Genomic DNA, 20,231 nt, shown 5'->3' on the forward strand with positions numbered 1-20,231 from the left:
TTTCCAGGTCGTGATATTGTTCTATAGCTATGTAAGATGTTACCATTGGTAAAACTGGGTGAAAGATACATGTGACCTCTCTGTACTATTTTTGCAACTTTCGTAAATACATAATTATTTCAAAATAGAAGCCTAAGAAAATCCTGCATCGAGAGAAATATTGAAATAAACACTAATTTTAAAGAGCTATTGTGTCAAGATGGTAGAATTATTAATGATATTTTTCTGACTTAAAATTCTCTTTTAAAATGTTTTATAAGTGATTAAATGTTTTTAAAACTACCGAATCATTGTTATATATTTTTAAAATATATAGCTAAAATAGCTTTGCACTCTATTTGTTTAACCTAAAGCTTTTGTCCCATTCTCATCCCCATCTTCTCCATTCTCTGATGGACTAGGTGATTAGCTCAGTGTTGGGCCCATAAATGGAAGGTTTAGTGTAATGACACGGAGTCTTATCTCAGTCAGCACTGCTACTAAACCACTCAGTCATTCCGAATAAGATTTATAACCCCAAGTGCAGACACCCTGGAATCAGGCACATAGCTACTCACCCTCAAAGATGGGGCAGATCTTCCTCCAGGCTGTGATACCTCCCTGGCTAGTGTACTGGCCCAGTGCTGTCTCCAAAAGGAAGACAGGAATACCACAGGTAAAGAGGAAGATGAGGTAGGGGATGAAAAAGGCACCTGTGGGTGGGAAACAGGCTGTCCATTACCTGGCACTAGCCTCCTCATGGTCCACATTCATCTTTACCCATTACCACCCCATACTGTCCATCAGAATCCCAGGGGTGGGGGACATGAAAAAGTGCAGGGGACATCTGTCCAGATATCTGGAACCATAGCAGAGATCAAGAGTCAACAAGTTACCTAGATCTAACCAGTCCCTTTTTTCACTCTGAAGTTTCAGTCTATACCTACCAAGATTTGCTCCCCGTCGAACATCAATTATTGCCTAAATAACACCTAACTTGTGGCAATAACAAGGAGTTCATTGAATAATGGATATACAGAAGCATTAACACAGCTCACAGACTATAATTCTTTTCAAGAAAATAATTATTCTTAGTGTTAGATAGAAACTTTTAATGGACTGAAATCAGATTTCCTTTTAATAATTCTTTCTGCTTTTGTTTTCACAATCATTGGATGAGACAAGTTTACCGATGCTAGAAATATGGGCATTTTCTCCACCATGGACCTGGCAAAGTGGACAGGGGAGTTCACAGAGTACCAGCAAGGACAGATCTTCACAGAGAGGGAGATCCAAATACCTGCAGAGAGTCCCTTTCTAGCTTTTAACTGAATACTAGTCAGCACTTGTGTGTGAAGAAACTACCCAAGGTAAGAAGGATAAAAAAAAAAAAAAGCATTCAAAAGATTGAGATTATGGTACTCACATAAGGCTGGGAAGAGTGCCTGTTCCCACCAGCTAGACTAGATAATCTCAGGATTCAAGGGCATTGAGAATAGAAAGCATCTCCTCAGTAGTGCAGAATAATTAGCCCTAGATTTAACACAGTTCTGATTCTGCCTAACAAATCATGAAAGCAAACCCCAAAAGGATCAAATAACTTCAGTCGTCCCAGAAAAAAGCTCAAGAATATTTATAGAAATAGAAAAATACTCAGCAACCAATAAGGCAAAAATCACCAAATCTGGCATCCAATCAAAAATTACCAGGAAAACAAAGAAGCAGGAAAATGTTACTCATAATGAGTAAATAAATCAACTAATCAAAGCCATCTGCAGATGTGAGAATAAGCAGATGAAGACATTAAAATAGTTATTATAATTGTGTTCTATATGTTCAAAAAGTTAGACAGAAACATGAAAGATATTGAAAAGTTTCAAATCAAACTTCTAGAAATAAACACCACAACGTATGAGATGAAGAATATGCTGGATGGTATTAATGGCAGATTAGACATAGCAGAAGAAAAGATTAGTGAACTTGAACCACAGAAGTAGAAATTATCCAAAATAAAAGAGAGAAAAGAGAATTTTTTAAAAAAAAAAAATGGTGTCAGTGAGCTGTGACACAACTTTAAGAAGCCTAATATACTTGTAATTGAAGTCTCTGAAGGAGAAAAAAGAGGAAGAGGGGTCAAAATTTTTTAAAGAAATAATGGCTGAAGATTTTCCAAATTTGATGAAACTATAAATCCACAGATCCAAGAAGCTCACTGAGCCCCCACATAGAAAACTTGAAAGAAACTAGAACAAGGGACGTCATAATCAAATTATTTAAGCCAATAATTAAGAGTTTTTAAGAAGAAATCTTAAGAGGAACCAAAAGGAAAAAAAAGACACATATGTACAGAGAAACAAAAATAAGGATGACATCAAATTTCTCATTGGAAACAATGCAAGTGAGAAGAGAGTGATGAGGAAGCACATTTGTTAAAACACTGAAGGAAAAAAGCTATCAGACTAGAATTCTATATCTAATAAATGTTCTGTTCTAAAATGAGAGTGAAACAAATGTTTCTTAAGACATGTAAAACCTGAAAGAATCCATCACCAGTAGATCTGCAATACAAGAGATGTTAAAGAAAGTCCTTCAGGCTGAATAAAATGATGATGCCAGAGAGAAATATAAATCTACACAAAGGAATGACAAACACTAGAAATGATAACTACATACATAGGTAAACATCTAAGAACTTTTGCTTATGATTCAAATCTCTGAAAGATAATTGACTGGTTAAACAAACTAATAACACTGTAATGTGGAGTTTATAATGTATGAAAACATAGTGTAACAACAAGAGCACAGAGGTCAGGAGAAGAGAAATAGAAGTGTATTATTATGAGGTTTTTATATGTAAAGTGATATACTATCACTTGAAGGTAAACTGTGATAAGTTAAAGAAGTATATTATGAGATTTAAAACAGTCACAAAACTAACACAGTAAAATTATGCTAATAAGCCAACAAGGAGAAAAGCTGACAATGGAGTAATATAATATATTAAATTAATCCAAAAGAAGGCAGGAGAGGAAAAGGGAAGCCAAGGACCGATAGGACAGATAGAAAACAAATTGTAAAATGATGAATTCAAACTTAACCATACAGATAACTACATTAGATGTAAACAGTCTAAATATCTCAAATAAAAGGTAGAGCTTGTCAGATTGGTTTAAAAAAAAAACTAGCAACACTCAGTTATATGTTGCTTAAAAAAAAGTACCTTAAATATGAAGACATGAATAGGTTAAAAGTAAAAGAGAAAATAGGCCATGCTAATACTCATCAAAAAAAAAAAAAAAAAGCTGGGGTTTTTATCTTAATATCACACAAAGTAGATTTTGGAGTAAAGAATATTACCAGAGGTAAAGAAAGGCATTTTATAACGATAAAGAGGTTGATTCATCGTGAGGGCATAACAATCCTAAATATATACCTGCTCAGTAACAGGGCTTCAAAATATGTAAAGCAAAAACAATAGAACTGCAGGAAAAAAATAGTTAAATTCCTAATTAAAGTCAAAGATTTCAATATCTCCCTCTCAATAATTGATAAAACAAATAGACAGAAAATCTGTAAGGATATAAAATATTTGAAAACCATATCAACCAACCTGACCTACTTGACATTTATAAAACATTCTATCCAACAACAGCAGAATATACATGATTTTCAAATGCACCTGGAATATTTACCAAGATAGACCATATTCTAGGCCACAAAACAAATCTCAATAAGTTTCAAAGGATTCAAGTCATATGAAGTATGTTTTCTGACCAAATAATGAATCAATAAGACAAACACACTTAGAAAATTTCCCAGTATTTAGAAATTAGGTAACATACTTCTGAATAACCCATGTAACAAAGAGGTAATCAAAAGAGAAATAAGAAAATATTTTAAATCAAATAAAATGAAAACACAAAATATGAAAATTTGTGGGTGCTGCTAAAGAAGTACTTAGAAGGAGAATTTATAGCATCAAATATTATTATAAAATAAAAGTCTCAAATCAATTATTTCAGCTTCACTTTAAGAAAGAAAAATAAAAGCAAATGAAACCCAGAGTAAGTCAAAGGAAATAATAAAAATCAGAGTGGAAATCAATGAAATAGAAAACAGGAAAACTATAGAGAAAATCGATGAAACTAAAAGCTGATTCATTGAGATAATCAATAAAATTGATAAATTTCTAGGAGACACAAATTACCTGTATGACAAATGAGCTACTTGACACATCATCAATACAGATTCTATAGCTATTAAAAGGATAATAAGAAAATACATGAACAACTTTATGTCAATAAATGCAGCAATTTAGATTAAATGGACACATTTCTTGAAAAATGCAAACTACTGAATCTTATGCAAAAAGAAATAAATAATCTCAATAGCCCTATTTCTATTAAAGAAAAATTTTTTGGTTGTTGTTAAAAACCTTCCCACAAAGAAAACTCCAGGCCCAAATGAATTCACTGGTGAATTCTCTAAACATTTAAGGAAGAAATAACGTCAATTCTACATAAACTCTTTCAGAAAATCTAGAAGAAAGGAATGCTTCCCAACTCATTCTATAAAGCCAGCGTTACCCTGAAAACAAAAACAGACAAAGATATTACAAGAAAAGAAAACTACTGACTAATATCTTATATGAACATAGATACGAAAATTCTAAACAAAATTTTACCAAATCGCATCCAACAATATATAAAAAGGATAATACATTATATAGCGGGGTTTATCCCAGGAATGCAAGGTTGATTTAACATTTTAAAAAATCGATTAATATAATTTATTATATTAATAAGTCTAAGAGCCATTTCTGATAAAAAACTCTCAGTAAATGATGAATAGAAGGGAACTTCCTCAACCTGATACCTACAAAAAGACCTACAGATAACATCATGCTTAATGGTGAGAGACTGCTTAATCCCTAAGATGAAGAGCAGGACAAAAGTGTTTATTCTTACCACTTCTATTCAACATTGTTTCTATCAATATTGATTCTACTGAAGGCAATAAGGCAAGAAAGCAATTAAATGTTATTCATATTGGAAAAGAAGAAATAAAACTGCTTTATTCTCAAATGACATCATAGTCTAGGTAGAAAATCCTTTGTAATCTAAAATAGTCAAACTCGTGGAAGCAGAGAGCGAAATGGTGGTTACCAGGGGCTGAGGATAAAGGAAATAGGGAAGTGTTGGTTAAAGAGGAGGTGTTACACAAAATGAGGAAGTCCTAAAGATGTACTGTAAACCGGAGTGCCTATAGTTAACAATATTGTATTGTTTCCTTAAAAACTTACTAAGAAGGTAAAGTCTATGTTAAGAATTCTTATCAAAAAAAATTTAAGAAGGCAGAAGAAAATTTTTGGAGGTGATAGATATTACCTCCAAACTCATCAAGTCATGTACATTAAATATGTATACCTTTTCGTATGTCAATCATACGTCAATGAAGTGTTTTTAAAAGCAAAGAAAAAAACTTTGAAATGTACCAAAGAGCTACTAGAACCAATAAATCAGTTTAGCAAGGTTGAAGGATACAAGATAAGCATACAAAAATCCACCGTATGTCTACATACTAGCAACAAACAATTATAAATTACAATTTAAGAAATAATTCCATTTATAATAGCATCAAAAATATAAAATAGTTAGAAATAAATATGACGAAAGATGTGAAAGACACATACACTCACAACTGCAAAACTGCTGAGAGAAGATAAAGAAGACCTAAATAAACAGTGAAGCATAATTCCCTTCTATTCATGAGTCAGAAGACTCAATGTTACTAAGATGTCATCTTTTTCTAAGTCGATCTATAGATTCATTGCAATCCCAATCAAAATCCCAGAAGAAATTGACAAATTGATTCTAAAATTTATATGAAAATGCAAAAGAAATAAAATAAACAACTGTGAAAAAGAAGAATTAATTTTAGGCTTCGCTCTTTTTTATTTTCATATTATTATACAGCTACAGTAATCAAGACAGTGTGATTTAGGCGTCAAAATAAACAAATAAATCAATAAAACAGAGTAAAGTACAGCAATACGCCTATACGTATATGGATAACTGATTTTCAACAAAGGCGTAAAGGCACTTCATTGAAGAAAAGATAGCCTTTCAATGGATGATACTGAAAGAAGTGAATATTCATACACACACACAAAAAAACTTTCATCCATACCTTCATTATATACAAAAGTTAACGGAAAATGAATCATAGACCTAAATGTAAAACCTAAAACTATAAAACTTCTAGAAGAAAATATGAGACTTGGGTAAGCAGATTTCCTTTCATGTGACATCAAAAGCATGATTCATAAAAGAATAAATTGTTTAAACTGGATTTTGTCAAAGTTTCGATCTTTTGCTCTTCCAAAAATACTGTTAAGAAAAGAAAAAATATAAGACAGAATGAGAAAAAATATTTTCAAAATGCATATTTGATAAAGGACTTGTATCCAGGATATATAACGAAGTCTCAAAATTGAATAGTAAGAAAACAACCAACCATTTTTTTCAAATGGTCAAAAGATTTGAACAGGTTTTCACCAAAGAAGATAAATGGGTTGTAAAGAAGCACATGAAAAGATGCTCAACATCATAAATCATTAGGGAAATATAAATTAAAATGACACTGAGATATTATTACATGCCAATTAGAAAATTTACAATTAAAAAGACTGCCCAAGTACTGACAAGGAAGTGAAAAAACTGACACTCTCATACACTGCTGGCAGGAATATAAAATGCTACAACCATTTTGGAAAAGTGTTTCGCGGTTTCTTAAAAAGTTAAAAGTGCACCTACCAGATAACCCAGTCATTCCACTCCTAGCTATTTACTCAAGGGAAATGAAAGATTTGTTTATACAAAGACTTGTACACAAATGTTTTTAGCAGTTTTTTCTGTAATAGCTAAAACCTGGAAACAATCCAAATGCCCATCAGCAAGAGAATAGATGAATAAATTGTAGTAGATCCATGTAATAAAATACCGTTCAGCAGTACCAAGGAATACACTACTGACCCATGAAAAACATGAATGTCGAAATAATTATGTTGAGTGAAAGAAGCCAGATAAAACGTATATTGCATGATTCCATTCATATAAAATTTTAAGAAATGCAAACTAATGTATAGTGACAAAAAACAAGCATGGAAATAACTTAAATGTCCATCAATAGATGCATGGAAAAAGAAAATGTGGCATATATATAAAGAAACTGTGATATATATAATGGAATATTATTCAACCATAAAAAAACTAAAGAAATCCTGCCTTTTACAACAACATGGATGGGCCTTGAGGGCATTATCCTAAGTGAAATAAGTCAGGTAAAGACAAGATACTGTATGATCTCACTTATAGGCAGAATCTGAAAAAGCCAAACTTACGGAACTACGTAAGAGTGGAATAGTGGTTGCCAGAAGCTGGGGGGTGGGAAAAATGGAGACATGTTGGTCATCTTATAGTTGGTCCAACTATAAGATGAATAAGTTTTGGAGATCTAATGTACAGCATGGTGACTACAGGGAACTATACTGTATTATACAGTAATAAATTTGTTAAGAGAGTAGACTTTAAATGTTATCACCACAAAAAAAAAAAGGTAATTACGTGAGAGAATGGAGGTATTAACTACCCATATTGTTGTAATCATTTCACAATATAGATGTGCATTAAATCATCATGTTGTACACGTTGAATTTACATACATTATATATCAATAATACATCAAAATAAGCTGGGGGAAAAAACAGGTCTGTGGATGCACTGGGATGGGGCAGTTGAGGTTAGAGGTGGGAGAAAGGGACAGGAGGGAATTTGGGGGTGATGGATACGTTCATTATCTTGACTGTGGCAATGATTTCAAGGGTGTACACATATGTCGAAACTTATCAAATTGCGCACTTTAAATATGTACAATTTATTGTAAGTCAATTCTACCTTATTGAAATTGTTTAAAATAAACATTCATGGGGAATAGAGTTCTCTAGTTCTTCACCTTCCAAGTCTCTGCATCTACAATTCAGGTGCTGAGGGAAACAATTACCACAAGGGCAAAGAAATCAAGGTCATGAGCAATTCAGTCTAAGAAGTGTACAAATCAACCCAAGACTTGTTGAGCATGAGGAAAAAACTAGGGACGAGATAACCCAGTAGCTGATATGAACAGTCACTGCCCAGAGGTGGAAACATTGCAGAAAGAGAGAGGAGAGAGAGCGAGAGAGGAGAGAGTTTGCAGCCCAGCACGAGCCCCTCCTCCCCATCTTTATGCCACCTGCTGTTTCCCAATAAGCCAATTCAGTATTTAACTTCAGTGGGTCCTGTGATCAGTTCTGCTCCCCTCCTCCTCTGCCTCCTCGAGCACTTGGGCAGCCTGCCACAAGAGACAAGGTCCATACCCTCCAGGCAGGGCCACTGGCCATAAAAGTGGAGAAGGAACGAGGGGCAGGATGAAACCCAAGAGGGTCCAAGTGCAGATGGGGTGTCCTGTAGGGCGCTCTGCCTCTTTCCCCACCCACACCCCAGTCACCACTATTAGAATAGAGTTAGTCCTGGAGAAGGATGGAGTTCACAGTTACCTGCTCCCCCATGTCCACCATGTTCCTCTCCTTTCCCAGATTCTAAAATGTCCTGGCATTCTTCCCCGTGGATGGGAGAGACCACATGTCCATCCTAGAAAGTAATCATTCTGCTGGTCACCCTTCTCAAAAGAAGCGCACTCTGTGATGTCACCTGAAATGTCCCAGGTAACATTTTTAAAGATATAAACTGATGACGGTCCACATGAACAACACAGCAGTGAGCATCAATATATACTGTATCAACACTAGTCTGACCAATACTGGGCATTAGCTAATTAACTAAAAATGATACCAAATTATCACATACTACTAAAATAACTATTACTCTTATATGAAGAAAAGTGTTCCTTGTTTCTCTTTGTTCTTTAGTATCTATAAACAACATCAAGGAGAACAGTTTTCCCCATGCCAGTTGTCATTTAATCTCCTTTACACAGGTGTCCCTATGCTTTCCCCTTATAGTCTAGAGCTGAGGTTTACTTTGTTTCTGCCCTTCCCCCACAGTCTTTACCCTCTAAGATCCCTAGTTCTGAGACGTCCAGCTGTAGTACATCCTGTTGTAGCTTCACATGGAGTCTCCAGTCCCAGGTTTTCTGGGTGTTGAGGAACTCAGTCTGCTGGCAACCAGGGTCCAAGGAGCTGGAGAGCTTCCAGCTGAAAGGCCCACGTTCTGAAGCACCCAGGGTCTGAGTGTTCAGAGACTGAAGATGAGAAGGGAAGAGGGTTTGAAGGGGGAAAGATAGAAGGGAGCACTGGTCTTCACACGAGGTGGTCTCTAGCTGGTTGTCTAAGACCAGCAAATACAAAGATTCTCGGCACAAGTGACCTCTGCCCCTGATTTTGACAACCTGGACTTAGAGATTAGATATAAAATTGTTGGCAGATGATCTGTTTTGGCCTGAGTTGAGACTGACAGGCAAGTAATTCAAATTCCCTCCTGGCAGAGTTACATTGTATTGCCAAAACCCTCTCCTACCATCTCCCCGACGTCATGCCTCTTCGGTTAGCCAGAGCCTCCTCATTCCCATGGCTCGAGCTTTAGTGCGACAGGCCCTGGTGGAAGGTCGTGTTTGCTTTTCTCTCCAGGAATTTGAAGCTGGAGAGCCAGGGAAATAATTCAGATGTGCAGCTTCTTAGCAACTTCACCAGTCGTGACCCATTCCAACCACTGCTGAAGGGGCACACTATTACTACTATGCAGCACTCATGCTAGCTTATCCTCTCACCCCCACAGAAGGGAGAATACGGAAAGAAGAGATGAATTTCACCTACCCCTGAGTTTTGCCCAAATGACCCATATGTCCTATTTCTGATTCTTTTCTCCCCCATGATATTGAACCCACGGCAACCAGTCTTTGTCCCACATTCTACTGTAACTGTTCTTACAAGGGCATCGGTGACTTCCACACTGCTAAAATCAACAATCAGCTCCTCATCTTTCTTAACCTATCTGCATTTCATGTAGTTATCTTCCCCTCCTTCCTGACAGCATTGCTTCACTTGCCTCTAAAACACTTCATTCTCTTGGTTTTCATCCTCTTTCATTGGTCTCGCTTCCTGTCTCTTTTGTTGATTCCTCTTCTCCCAGATCTTTAAAGGTCCTCAGTCTCCTATGCAATCAAAATCTAATAACTCTCAAATTTACATAACCAGTCCAGGGCTCTCTCACAGATGCTAGACTCACATGTGCTATTGCCTAGTTGACATCTCCACTTGGATATATAATAGGTATCTCAACTTGACATTCCCAAAACTCGGCTCCTTATTTTCCTCTTAGAATCTGTTCCTCTCATGGCCTTGCACATTTCAGTAACTGCAACTCCTTCCTTTGAATTGCTCAGGCTGAAACTGTTGGGTTGCTTAGAGCTGGTGGTAGCAGTGGAGGTGATGAGACGTGTCAGCTTCTGCATATCTCATGTGGGTCACCAGTCCCAGGTATTCTGGGTGTTGAGGAACTCAGTCTGCTGGCAGCCAGGGTCCAGGGAGCTGGAGAACTTCCAGCTGAAAGGCTCATGTTTCAAAGCACCCAGGATCTGGTCATTTGGATAGGGCCAAGAGTTATGAAAGAGAGAAGGGAATCAAACATGACTCTAGGATTTTTAGCCTTTAGGTCTGCTTCTACCCTTACTCTCCTATAATCAGTTCTCAACACAGCATTCAGAGAGATGATTTTAAAATGTAAGATCATGCCACTCCTGCTCAAAACCCTGACCTGACTCCCCATGTCAATGGAGAAAAAGCCAAAGTCTTACAATATCTGACAAGAACTTACGTAATCTGCCACCTGCCCCCCATTCTCTTTACTTCTCTGACCTCATCTTCTACTTGCTCCTCGCATTGCAGCTCCTCAAACAAGCCAGTCAGCCTCTTGCTGTAAGATTATTAAACCTTCTGTTTCCTCTGCTTGGAGCACTTTTGCCCCCAATATCCACGTGGCCAACTCTCCTACTCCTGGTAAGCCATTGCTCAATGTGACCACCCCCACTCACATTCCTGACCCCCTGTACCCAGCCCTACTTGGTCTCTTCCCATAGCACGCATTAACTTCTGATGTACTGTATAATTTTCTTATTTACTATGTTTATTGTCTATCTCCCTCTAGAATGTAAGCCCCGCAAAGAAAGAGAATTGGTCTTTTTTTGTTAATAAATGCATCCCAACAACTTAGGATACCTCCTGGCATATGGTAGATACTCAGTAATTATTGAATGACATATGGTGGTTTGCTATGTGCTGGGGCAACTGACTGAGATTGAAAACTCTAGAAAGCCATTAGGATGAGGTAGGTGCTTGGGATGGATTGGCAGGGAGGATATTTACCTAGGAGATGACTGAGGCAGCCATCCCTCCCATCTATCTCTCTAAAAAGCCTACTAGCTGCTTCTGATTTTAAGTGGGCTTCTTTATACCACTTTCTCAGCAACTATGGTTTTCAAAGTGTTCCTGTTTCAAACGGTTTACCTGTTCTTTGATCATAATCTTGCTCCCGCCCTTTTCTCGCTCTGGAATTCACTTCAGATTGGATCTACCAAATGTTAAAGCTGGAAGGAACCAAAGAAGACATCACTGGTATTTTTAGTTTGAAACTAAAATTATGCTTTGGAAAAATTTTCATCCCTGAACTCCCCACCGAACAAATATTAATAATAATAAAGTCCCTAGCTTATCCTCCCCACAAGCACAAAAACAGCTATTTAAAGCTATGAAGTAAGAGAAAGGGCCCAGAAGCAGACTGATGGCATACATTACCTGAGCATGGTAGACCCCGGAGCACCCCAACATCCTCTCCAGAACTTACTCAGAACATTCCTCTCATCCCCTGAGAGCCCAGTTCCAGTATGAGGGTCACAGGTTTAAATAGAAACACTAAACCAAGAGGAAAGGGATCAAACCAATTTAAATGACTTCTACTCTCTTCACCCTCCTTCCCCACAGTGACAGCAAAGTGTCCTGTCATAAAGAGGTATCGATCTCTTTTCGACAAAGAGACGAGGAGATGACAAGATAAAGTGTTGGGGCCCATTCTCTGTAGGAGCTTGTTTTGCTTGGGAAGTGAGGGGAGTTAAATGATGACAGAAGGGTTAAACCACTGGGAACACACACACACAACAACAGAAAAACAGAAAAATAGGCATGTCTGGGTGCCTAATGACTATACGTATTCTTGGTTAGTTCCCCTTGCCTTGGCAAAAGAGCCTTTCCATAAATCACCTGGTGGCCCTGGATGACTCATGCCCTTGGAGAAAACCCAGGCATCAGCCTCTAGCTTCAAAGTCCCTCAGAACATTTCCCTCCAGCTGTTGTCATCCATCAAGGAAAGAGAAGAGGGGTCCTAAGGCCCTGTGCTTGATCAACAGAAGAGATTGTGGGCGGTGGTGCAGGGACTAAATGAAGAGAACTTGACTGAATCCAGGACCCCTAAAATCTATCCACTGTCAACCATGACCCACGTGCTGGAGACAGGCTCTGTCCAGGAGCCTCAGCAGCCACCCTCCTGCTTCCACCTTCCCCCACAAGCACACATGTGAAAAACCAAGAGCCATGGGTATGCTTTCCTTCCCGGCCCTGCATTTCCACCCAAGACACAGTCATACACTTCAAGGCCTGCACAAACTTACCACAGAGCCCCGAAGCAGAGCTCAGAACCAAACACTGCTAGACCACCTCACCTCCACAAGGTGAGCCCCATACCCTCCACTGCTCCTGTCACTGCTGCCTTTCACTTCCCCCTCTCCAGCCTACTGGTTTTGCACTAGACCTGGAAACCACTCTCTCCCACCTCTTCGTGACATTCCCGCTAATTCCCAGGCCAACCTTTACCCAATTCCAGAGAGGCTTGGGGAAAGCTGCTCACCACCTAAGCTTTCTGCCACGTGAAGAGCTAAGCTGGTTGCTAGGTTCCTGATACAGAGTCTTAGTGCCCAGCTTAGCCTCCAGACTCCTTTTCCCTCGACCAGCCCCAGCCCTCCACTCAGTTCTCTGAAGGGAGAGGGCTCAGGCCTAAATTCCTAAACAAGCATGCAGAGTGTCCAGTGCTAGGTCAGAAGTGGGAAGACCTCCCTCCTTCCTTCACAATGCAGACTGAGCAAAGTCCTGTGATTTCAGGCTGCTGGCCAGAAATGCATGGGGAGAAAGGACATATCGGCCCATCCCACCCCTCTGGGAAAATACAAGTCAACTTCCAATCCCAGGGTTAATCCCCAATTGCCACACTCCTGAGAATAAGACTATGGGCTCAGAGCATCTATCTGTGCTCTCCCCCAGTCCTCCCAATCTACTGTGCATTGTAGGTTTTCTCCCTTCAAAATCATTGTTAGACTCATGCCCTTCATGTTAGACTTAATGCACTTGGAGGCTCCTACTCCCCTGCAAAAGGGTAGGTGCTGCATTAGGGTACCCTCCAATCCTTGTGGCACATGCAGTTACTGCTTCCCTCAGCATTTCCTCCCATGACTCCCTCTGCATTTCTCCTTCCTCCAACCCAGACTTCAGCCTCACTTCAAATCCATACCTGGGAGCCCAACCCTTATAAGCTTTACCAAGGAGATCTTCCCAATCCACCGCATAGTCAGAACCTTCCCTACCTGAGGAACCCCTCTGGGGCTTCCCTTAATGATCTGGGATTCTCCGAAAGGGGGTCAGTGCAGAAAGATCACTACCACTACTGTGGGGGTAGAAGAGTTACCCCAGGGGATAGGAATAGAGGAGAACGAGAAGCCAGTAAAGAACTAGAGTTAATGTAAAGAGAGTTAATGCTCCCCTGACACATATTTTCAGTGGGAAATGTTTAAAAGGATAGCCGCTAGTATCAAAGGTTATGACATAGATGGAGGTTGGGGAATTAGTGGCTTAACGAAGGTCGTGGTGCCAGCAGAATAGGAGGAAGACACAAAGCCAAAGCTAAGGAATCTCAAGACTACAGGACAGTGGGCATCAACATCATCTTCAACATAGCTACCATTTATTAAGCACTTTACACACATTATCTCTAATCCTTACAGCAACCTTGAAAGGTAGGTATTACTATCTTGATTTACAGGAGTAGCAGTTGAGGCTCTGAGGACTCAAGCAACTCGTCCAAGATTATACAGAGAATAAGTAGCGGAGCCAGAATCCAAACCACAGATCCCTCTGGTTCCAGGCCTGCACTCGTATTTCTATGATGCCATGCTACACTAGAAAGACCACTGGGAAAGTCATGTGATCTGCCTCAGTCTCAGACTCCTGGAGTGTCCTTAATGAATTCTAAGGCAGAGTCCTTCCAACTCCAGCATTCTATGTGTCTATGGGACTCCCCAGAGGGGCAGTGAGTGCAGGAGATGGAAAAATCCTCCTTCCAGGGGTTGGCGGGGGTGGCGCAGTGGCTCTCACCTCCCCCATTTTTGTAGCAGAGATAGGGAAACCTCCAGACATTGCCTAGACCAATGATCTCCCCGGCCACGGACAGCACAAACTCCATCTTGTTGTTCCAGTGCCCTCGTTCCAGGGTGCCATCTTCCTCCGCCTTTTCCACGACTGGATACACTGGCTTTGTCTCTCCATTACTGGTTGTGCCCAAGACCCTGCTATCCATCCCACCTAGAAAACAAGCAGGGCACGCTGTTACTGTTGGGAATTCTTGAAGGAAAGCCCTCCCTCTCCTTCACCAGCAAGTCCCATGTACAAAAGTACATAAGTGTTCAAAAATGGTAAATAGATTAATAAATTATGGCACACATATACAATGGGCTATTATATAATCATTAAAATTGTGTTGCAGAAGAAAACGTAATGAAATGAAAAGGCATTCATAATGTGTAAAGCGAAAATAGTTATAAAATAAGACATACAATATGATTATGCTTGAAAACATATTTTACATTCAAATGCATTGAAAGATTAGGATGTTCAACAAAATGTTTTTCTCTCAGTGGTTGATTATAGGAATATTTTTATTATTTATATTTTCTACATTTTTATCAAAGAACATATTTCATTTTGTAATATGAAAATAAAAACCAGTTTTTTAAAAATCCTTCGAAAACAATGAGAGAGGTTGAGTGGGACCAAGAGCCCTGAATAAGACGGGCTGATCTTTCCAGCTACTCCCTCTCTCTCTCTGAAATCAACATAAGAGGAAGAACTATGGGCTCTTTTCTTTTTTGGTGATGACAAATGCAGGAAACTCTTATCGTAGAGAAGACAACGATAATAGTTGTCTTCTATAAATAAAGAGCAATAGTTCTAAACCCTTCACTGCCCTATTCTAGATGCTTATTAGGGTTGAGGATAAGATTGGATATGGCTCACATTTAGTGAGCAAGTACTATACAGTCTAAGCACTTTACATACATTTATTTCATCTAATCCGCGTAACAACCCTGAGATGTAAGCAACATTACCTCTGTCCTGTAAATGAGGAGGCTGCAACTCAGAGAGGTTAAATAACATGTCTGCTACCATATGGCTAGTATGCATGGCCAGGACTTGAACCCACTCCGCTCCTGCTCTTTCAATTACAACCCTTAATTACATGGCTGCCTAGGTTTATCAGCATGTCTAATGTAAGCATCTTCTAATGACTCGCCCTTGATTTTATACAGTGGCCCCTTTTCTGGAGAAGTAGGCAAATGGACTTTTTTCTACACCTCAAGTGAAGTTAATGTTAACAGAACTTTCTCAGCAGGAGCCCCACTGGGGCACAGACTCTCCTGCAGCTCTGCCTCCCTCGCTGAGTTACCTGAGGGATCCAGAAAGTCAGGGATCTTTATCAAACAAGTCTTCACTTATTTGAGAAATATGAGGAATGGGCTCCAAAGATTGTTTGTGAATTTAGAAGGAGAAACCCAAGCAGCTGCTTCCAAGAAGCTTTCCCAATTAGAGAAGGTTATCTAATGTCTTGTGCTGATTCTGGGCCTCCCTTTACTATCTGATGGATGTCTTCCAATGATAGAACACCATCTCCCTTCACGACTGGATCCTTCCAGACCCCAGAAGAGACAGTGGCACTATTCTGGGTCCCTTGGCCTCATTAGGATACCGCTTCTCAGAGGTAGCCTTGTGCAGGTGAAAGGACACAAGATACAGAGTCAGACAAGCCTGGATTCAAATTTTTACTTTGTGCCCTACCACTCACTGCCTGACTTCAGGGAAGTTAATTAATTGCTCTGAGCCTTAGTTTGCTCACCTGTAAAAGTGAGAATGATAGAACACACTTAGCTATAAGGATCAAATGAGGTTTTATATACGTGAAAGCATTTAGAAGAGTAACAGGCACTCAAATTTCTTTTTCAATCCTGTCAAAATTTTTATGTCCTTTTAATCTTTCAACCTTGTCTCATTTCACAGAGAAGAAAGCCTTTATTTACTTAGAACTGAACCCATATGTCTTTCCTCTCAATCTAGGGTTCTCTTTCTCTGAATCATATTGTCACTTAGGTCAACAGCCACTGAAGTTTCAGAATGTAAATAGCATGTGAGTTTTGTATATGCATACATAAATGTCAGAAACAGATTTACTAGGAGAGGATAAAAAATTCCTTTGGTCATAAGTACTATGGATCCCACCTCCTATAGTCTAAGACCCAGAAACAGAAAAAGAGAAGAAAATGTTACCAACCTTAGTGCAGTTGCTGCCAGAAGTCCAGTCAGGGAGAGAAGAATTGTCTAAGGGGGAAGGGGAAGGTGCTGGCTATTTAAAGTATGGTTCCAACTCCTCTGTGACACTTGTAATTCTAAACTTGGCCCAGCCCACATTCCCCCCTCCTGCCTCCGCCTTCCCTGCTCTCCTCTCTCTCCCCACCAGACAACTCACACATGAGTGATTTCACAGCCCTGGGAGCATGTGCACACCCTGGCAGGTCGGGCCAGTTGCTTGTGAGCTTATCTGCGGCATGCTTTCCATCCTGTAGCTCACAAGCTCTTCCCTTTTGGTGACCTCCAGGTCTTTCTAGAGGGATCCAACCTTCCATCCCTTTCTCCAACTCACGTGCTCCCATAAATCCATCAAGAATAGGTTTCTTTGGTCAGATGCTGCGTAGATTAATTTAAAAGTACATTTATCTTACCTTTTTACAGTTTATCATTTGGTATGGAATAAAGATACGTAGATTTTAGAAACTTCCTAAGCGTGTGTGCATGCGCGCGTGCACACACACTCACACACACACACGCTGAAAAAAATATTCACTAAATGGTTCATAGTAGTTACGTTTGGAGAGTAGGGTTGGGGTTAGGAGATGAAGAGAGATTATTCACTTCTGCTTTTTAAGCTTCAGTACTGTTTGAATTTTAAGTAATGTGCTGGAATTGAATTTTAAATACATTTTAAAACCAATAAAGAAAAGAAAGTGTCAGTGTTTAAAACAAAGCAAAGCCCTAAGCCTGTCATAAGTGAGGAGCTGGCTTCAAAGAGGAGGCGGAGATAGTCAGGGGGGTTTTGTTTTACCGTGGGAAGAGCCCAAGGAGGCAGCTGTGGTGAGCAGAGAATCATTCATTCAGCTGGAGTCAGGCTGGCGGACCAGGTGAAGGGTTCCCGCCACTGGCCACAACGCAGTACTATGGAAAGCTGCTCAGGCTTTGAAGTCAGATGGGCTGGAGGCTGAGTCTTGCTTCTGTCACTTTCCAATCTGTGGCCTTGAGCAAGGTGTTCAACTTCTGAAAGTCTTGTTTTCTCATCTATAAAAAGAGGAGAATATTCCTTGCAAGGCTGTGTGAGGTTTCAGGAGATAATATATACTATATGTAAAGGGCCTAATACATAGCAAACCCTCAAAAGGTAGCTAGTATTTATATTTAAGGAATTATTCACAGTGAGCAGGGAAGTTTTCTTTAAGGAGATGGGATTGAGAGACCCCAAAGCAAGACTGGGGTATGACCATAAAGTAAGACTGTCAAGGGGTGGGAGTGAGAGCAAGGGTAGATGGGACAATAAAAATGAGTGTGAAAGGACCAAGACGAGTGGAAAGGAAGGTAAAGCAGAGTCTAAGGTAGCTTCTATTTCTCTCATCCCTCATCCGCCTCTAGGGCAAGGAAGCAGGGCATAAGGGAAGCACTTCATGATAATACCTCGGGAGCCTGGTGGAGATTATTATTCTTTTATTTCAGCTGTCCCTTTTCCTCTCCCCTCTAACCATCCAGCCATCTGATTTAACTGTGTAAGGCAATAGAACAAAAGAGTCATCTGAGAGAGGCTGCAAATCCATTCAAAAAAGTCCATTTTTATAGGCAATACTATTAAATTTCCATTTTCACTTATTGTTGAGTGGTACTTACTAATGACCTATTAATTGAGCTACTGAGCATTGGAAACTCTGGCACTTGTAATCTAAAATTACCAGAAAACTAGAGGACCCTAATTCAGTATTCTAAGAAGTTGGGATACCATACAGCCTTTGGCATTGTTGCACAGTCCCTCTTATGTCTTCGTACATGCTAACAGTTGGAATCCCCAGTTTCCAAGAAAGACTCAGTGATCATTAGGCATGATTAAGGTCAGCTTGAGTTGGTTTTGCGTTGCTGCTCTTGTATAAAGGAATGTTTAGTTTTATCTGTTGATCTTATTGTTTTTATATAACTGCTGACAAATTACCATTTTGACTGTTATTTTGTTTCTCTCTAATTCCTTTTTATCCACAGTTTCTTTTTCTCTATAATATGGGAATGGATGTGGTAAGTCTTTTGCCCTGTCTAGATTGACTGAACTTTTAAAAAGTATGGGAACTGCTGGTAGATGAGTGTTAGTGACAGTTCACCTCAACTTCCTGTCTGAGGTTTAGTACAGTCACGCAGGACTAGCCTAATATCTACTTCATGTCACCATCATCCTTTGGTCTCCTGGGTGCAGGGTCAGAAAACCTGGAAGAAGGTCACACTAGAATCAGTATTCAAGAGTTTTTATTCACGAGGCCGTGTAAGTTTTAAGACTCACGTGAGGTTGTTAGTAAGGATAACTATGCTCCTCAAACATACACATGAAATAAAGTGAACCATAGAAAAAGCAGGCGATGAGGTCTTGATTCCTATCGAATTAACCCTGGGAATATCTAAATACTAATATACCAAGAAGTAGTCTCCCAGCAAGTTTTTGTCTCCACTAAAAATGTAATAAAATCAAATAAATTTTAGAAGGAGCATGATTCATTTCGAAAAACATTTCTGAGCAACATCAGTTTCAACATTGGAATGGGTTGGCGAAGGAAGTAGTGGGTTCCTCTCCTTTGGAGATCTCTACATTAATAGGCATAATTCTGTTTAACCACAGGGGTGAGAAGCCTGATGACCTTTTTGATCTCCTCTCAAATATCACACTGAAAGGAAAGACAGGAGCAAGTGGAATAATAAACTAAACAACAAATTATGGTTTCTAAATCTGGAACAATTTGAGCAATAAAATGAATAATGATAGTACTGGATTATAACCCAGAGAAAATATACATTCATGAGTTTATGCTAATATAAACAAATGATCAATTAAATAAATGAGGGAGAAAGGACAGCTCATCTGTACAGTAGAATTCCAATTAATATAGAAGGGAAGAGAGAAATAGATCATCACTGTTAGACAAACACTGTAATAATTGTTGTAGACAAGATTCAGTGAATACTAACATTAGTAGGTGAAAGTTTGAGGAGGAACAGAATTTACATTGTCTAAAAGTATCTCCCCCAAGATACTTATTAACTACAAAGAGAAAGGTAGTAACTTCACACTAGAGAAACCAGGCAGAAACCACCTTACCAAGTCACCAAGGTAAACATCATCAATAATAAGAAATATCAATATTTGTATCACGAACTTCATGAGATGATGTACTAAGGAGGACACAAACATTTCTGTGGTGTTCTTTCCAAAAAAAAAAAATACAGTACGGTCATGAGAAAACAAAAGATAAACTCCAAATGAGGGACAAGGAGGTTGAAGAATATTTCTAGGCTACAAAAAACTAAGGGAAAAATAAAAACAAAATTAACATGGATAGGATCCAGGATAGGATGCTAGAACAGAAAAAATTGATATTAATGTAAAAACTGGTAAAACTTGAATAAGGTCTTTAGTTTAATACTATTTTACCTATGTTAATTTCTTGGTTCTGACAATTGCACTATAGTTATGTAAGATGTTAACATTAGGGGAAGCTGGGTGAAGAATATGTGGAAACCGTACTATTTTTGCAAT

General features: G+C 39.0%; 1 protein-coding gene across 2 annotated transcripts in view; it reads right to left on the reverse strand.

The window, feature by feature from the left end:
* The window catches only part of SLC6A13 (solute carrier family 6 member 13), a 36,594-nt gene extending 19,879 nt beyond the window's left edge, over nt 1-16,715 (reverse strand). Inside the window, exons 1-3 of one of the 2 annotated variants that reach the window (XM_006923870.1) lie at nt 16,674-16,715; nt 14,447-14,653; nt 558-692 (exon numbers count right to left, since the gene is read on the reverse strand). In XM_006923870.1, coding sequence (XP_006923932.1) covers nt 558-692; nt 14,447-14,648 — 337 coding nt within the window. In that variant the 5' untranslated portion in view covers nt 14,649-14,653; nt 16,674-16,715. Of the gene's footprint in view, nt 1-557; nt 693-14,446; nt 14,654-16,673 lie in introns of those variants that run through there. The other variant, XM_006923871.1, reaches the window with a different exon arrangement.
* Nucleotides 16,716-20,231: the final 3,516 nt, after the last annotated feature.

Source organism: Pteropus alecto, unplaced genomic scaffold, assembly GCF_000325575.1.
Source record: "Pteropus alecto unplaced genomic scaffold, ASM32557v1 scaffold76, whole genome shotgun sequence".
Lineage (NCBI taxonomy): Eukaryota > Metazoa > Chordata > Mammalia > Chiroptera > Pteropodidae > Pteropus > Pteropus alecto.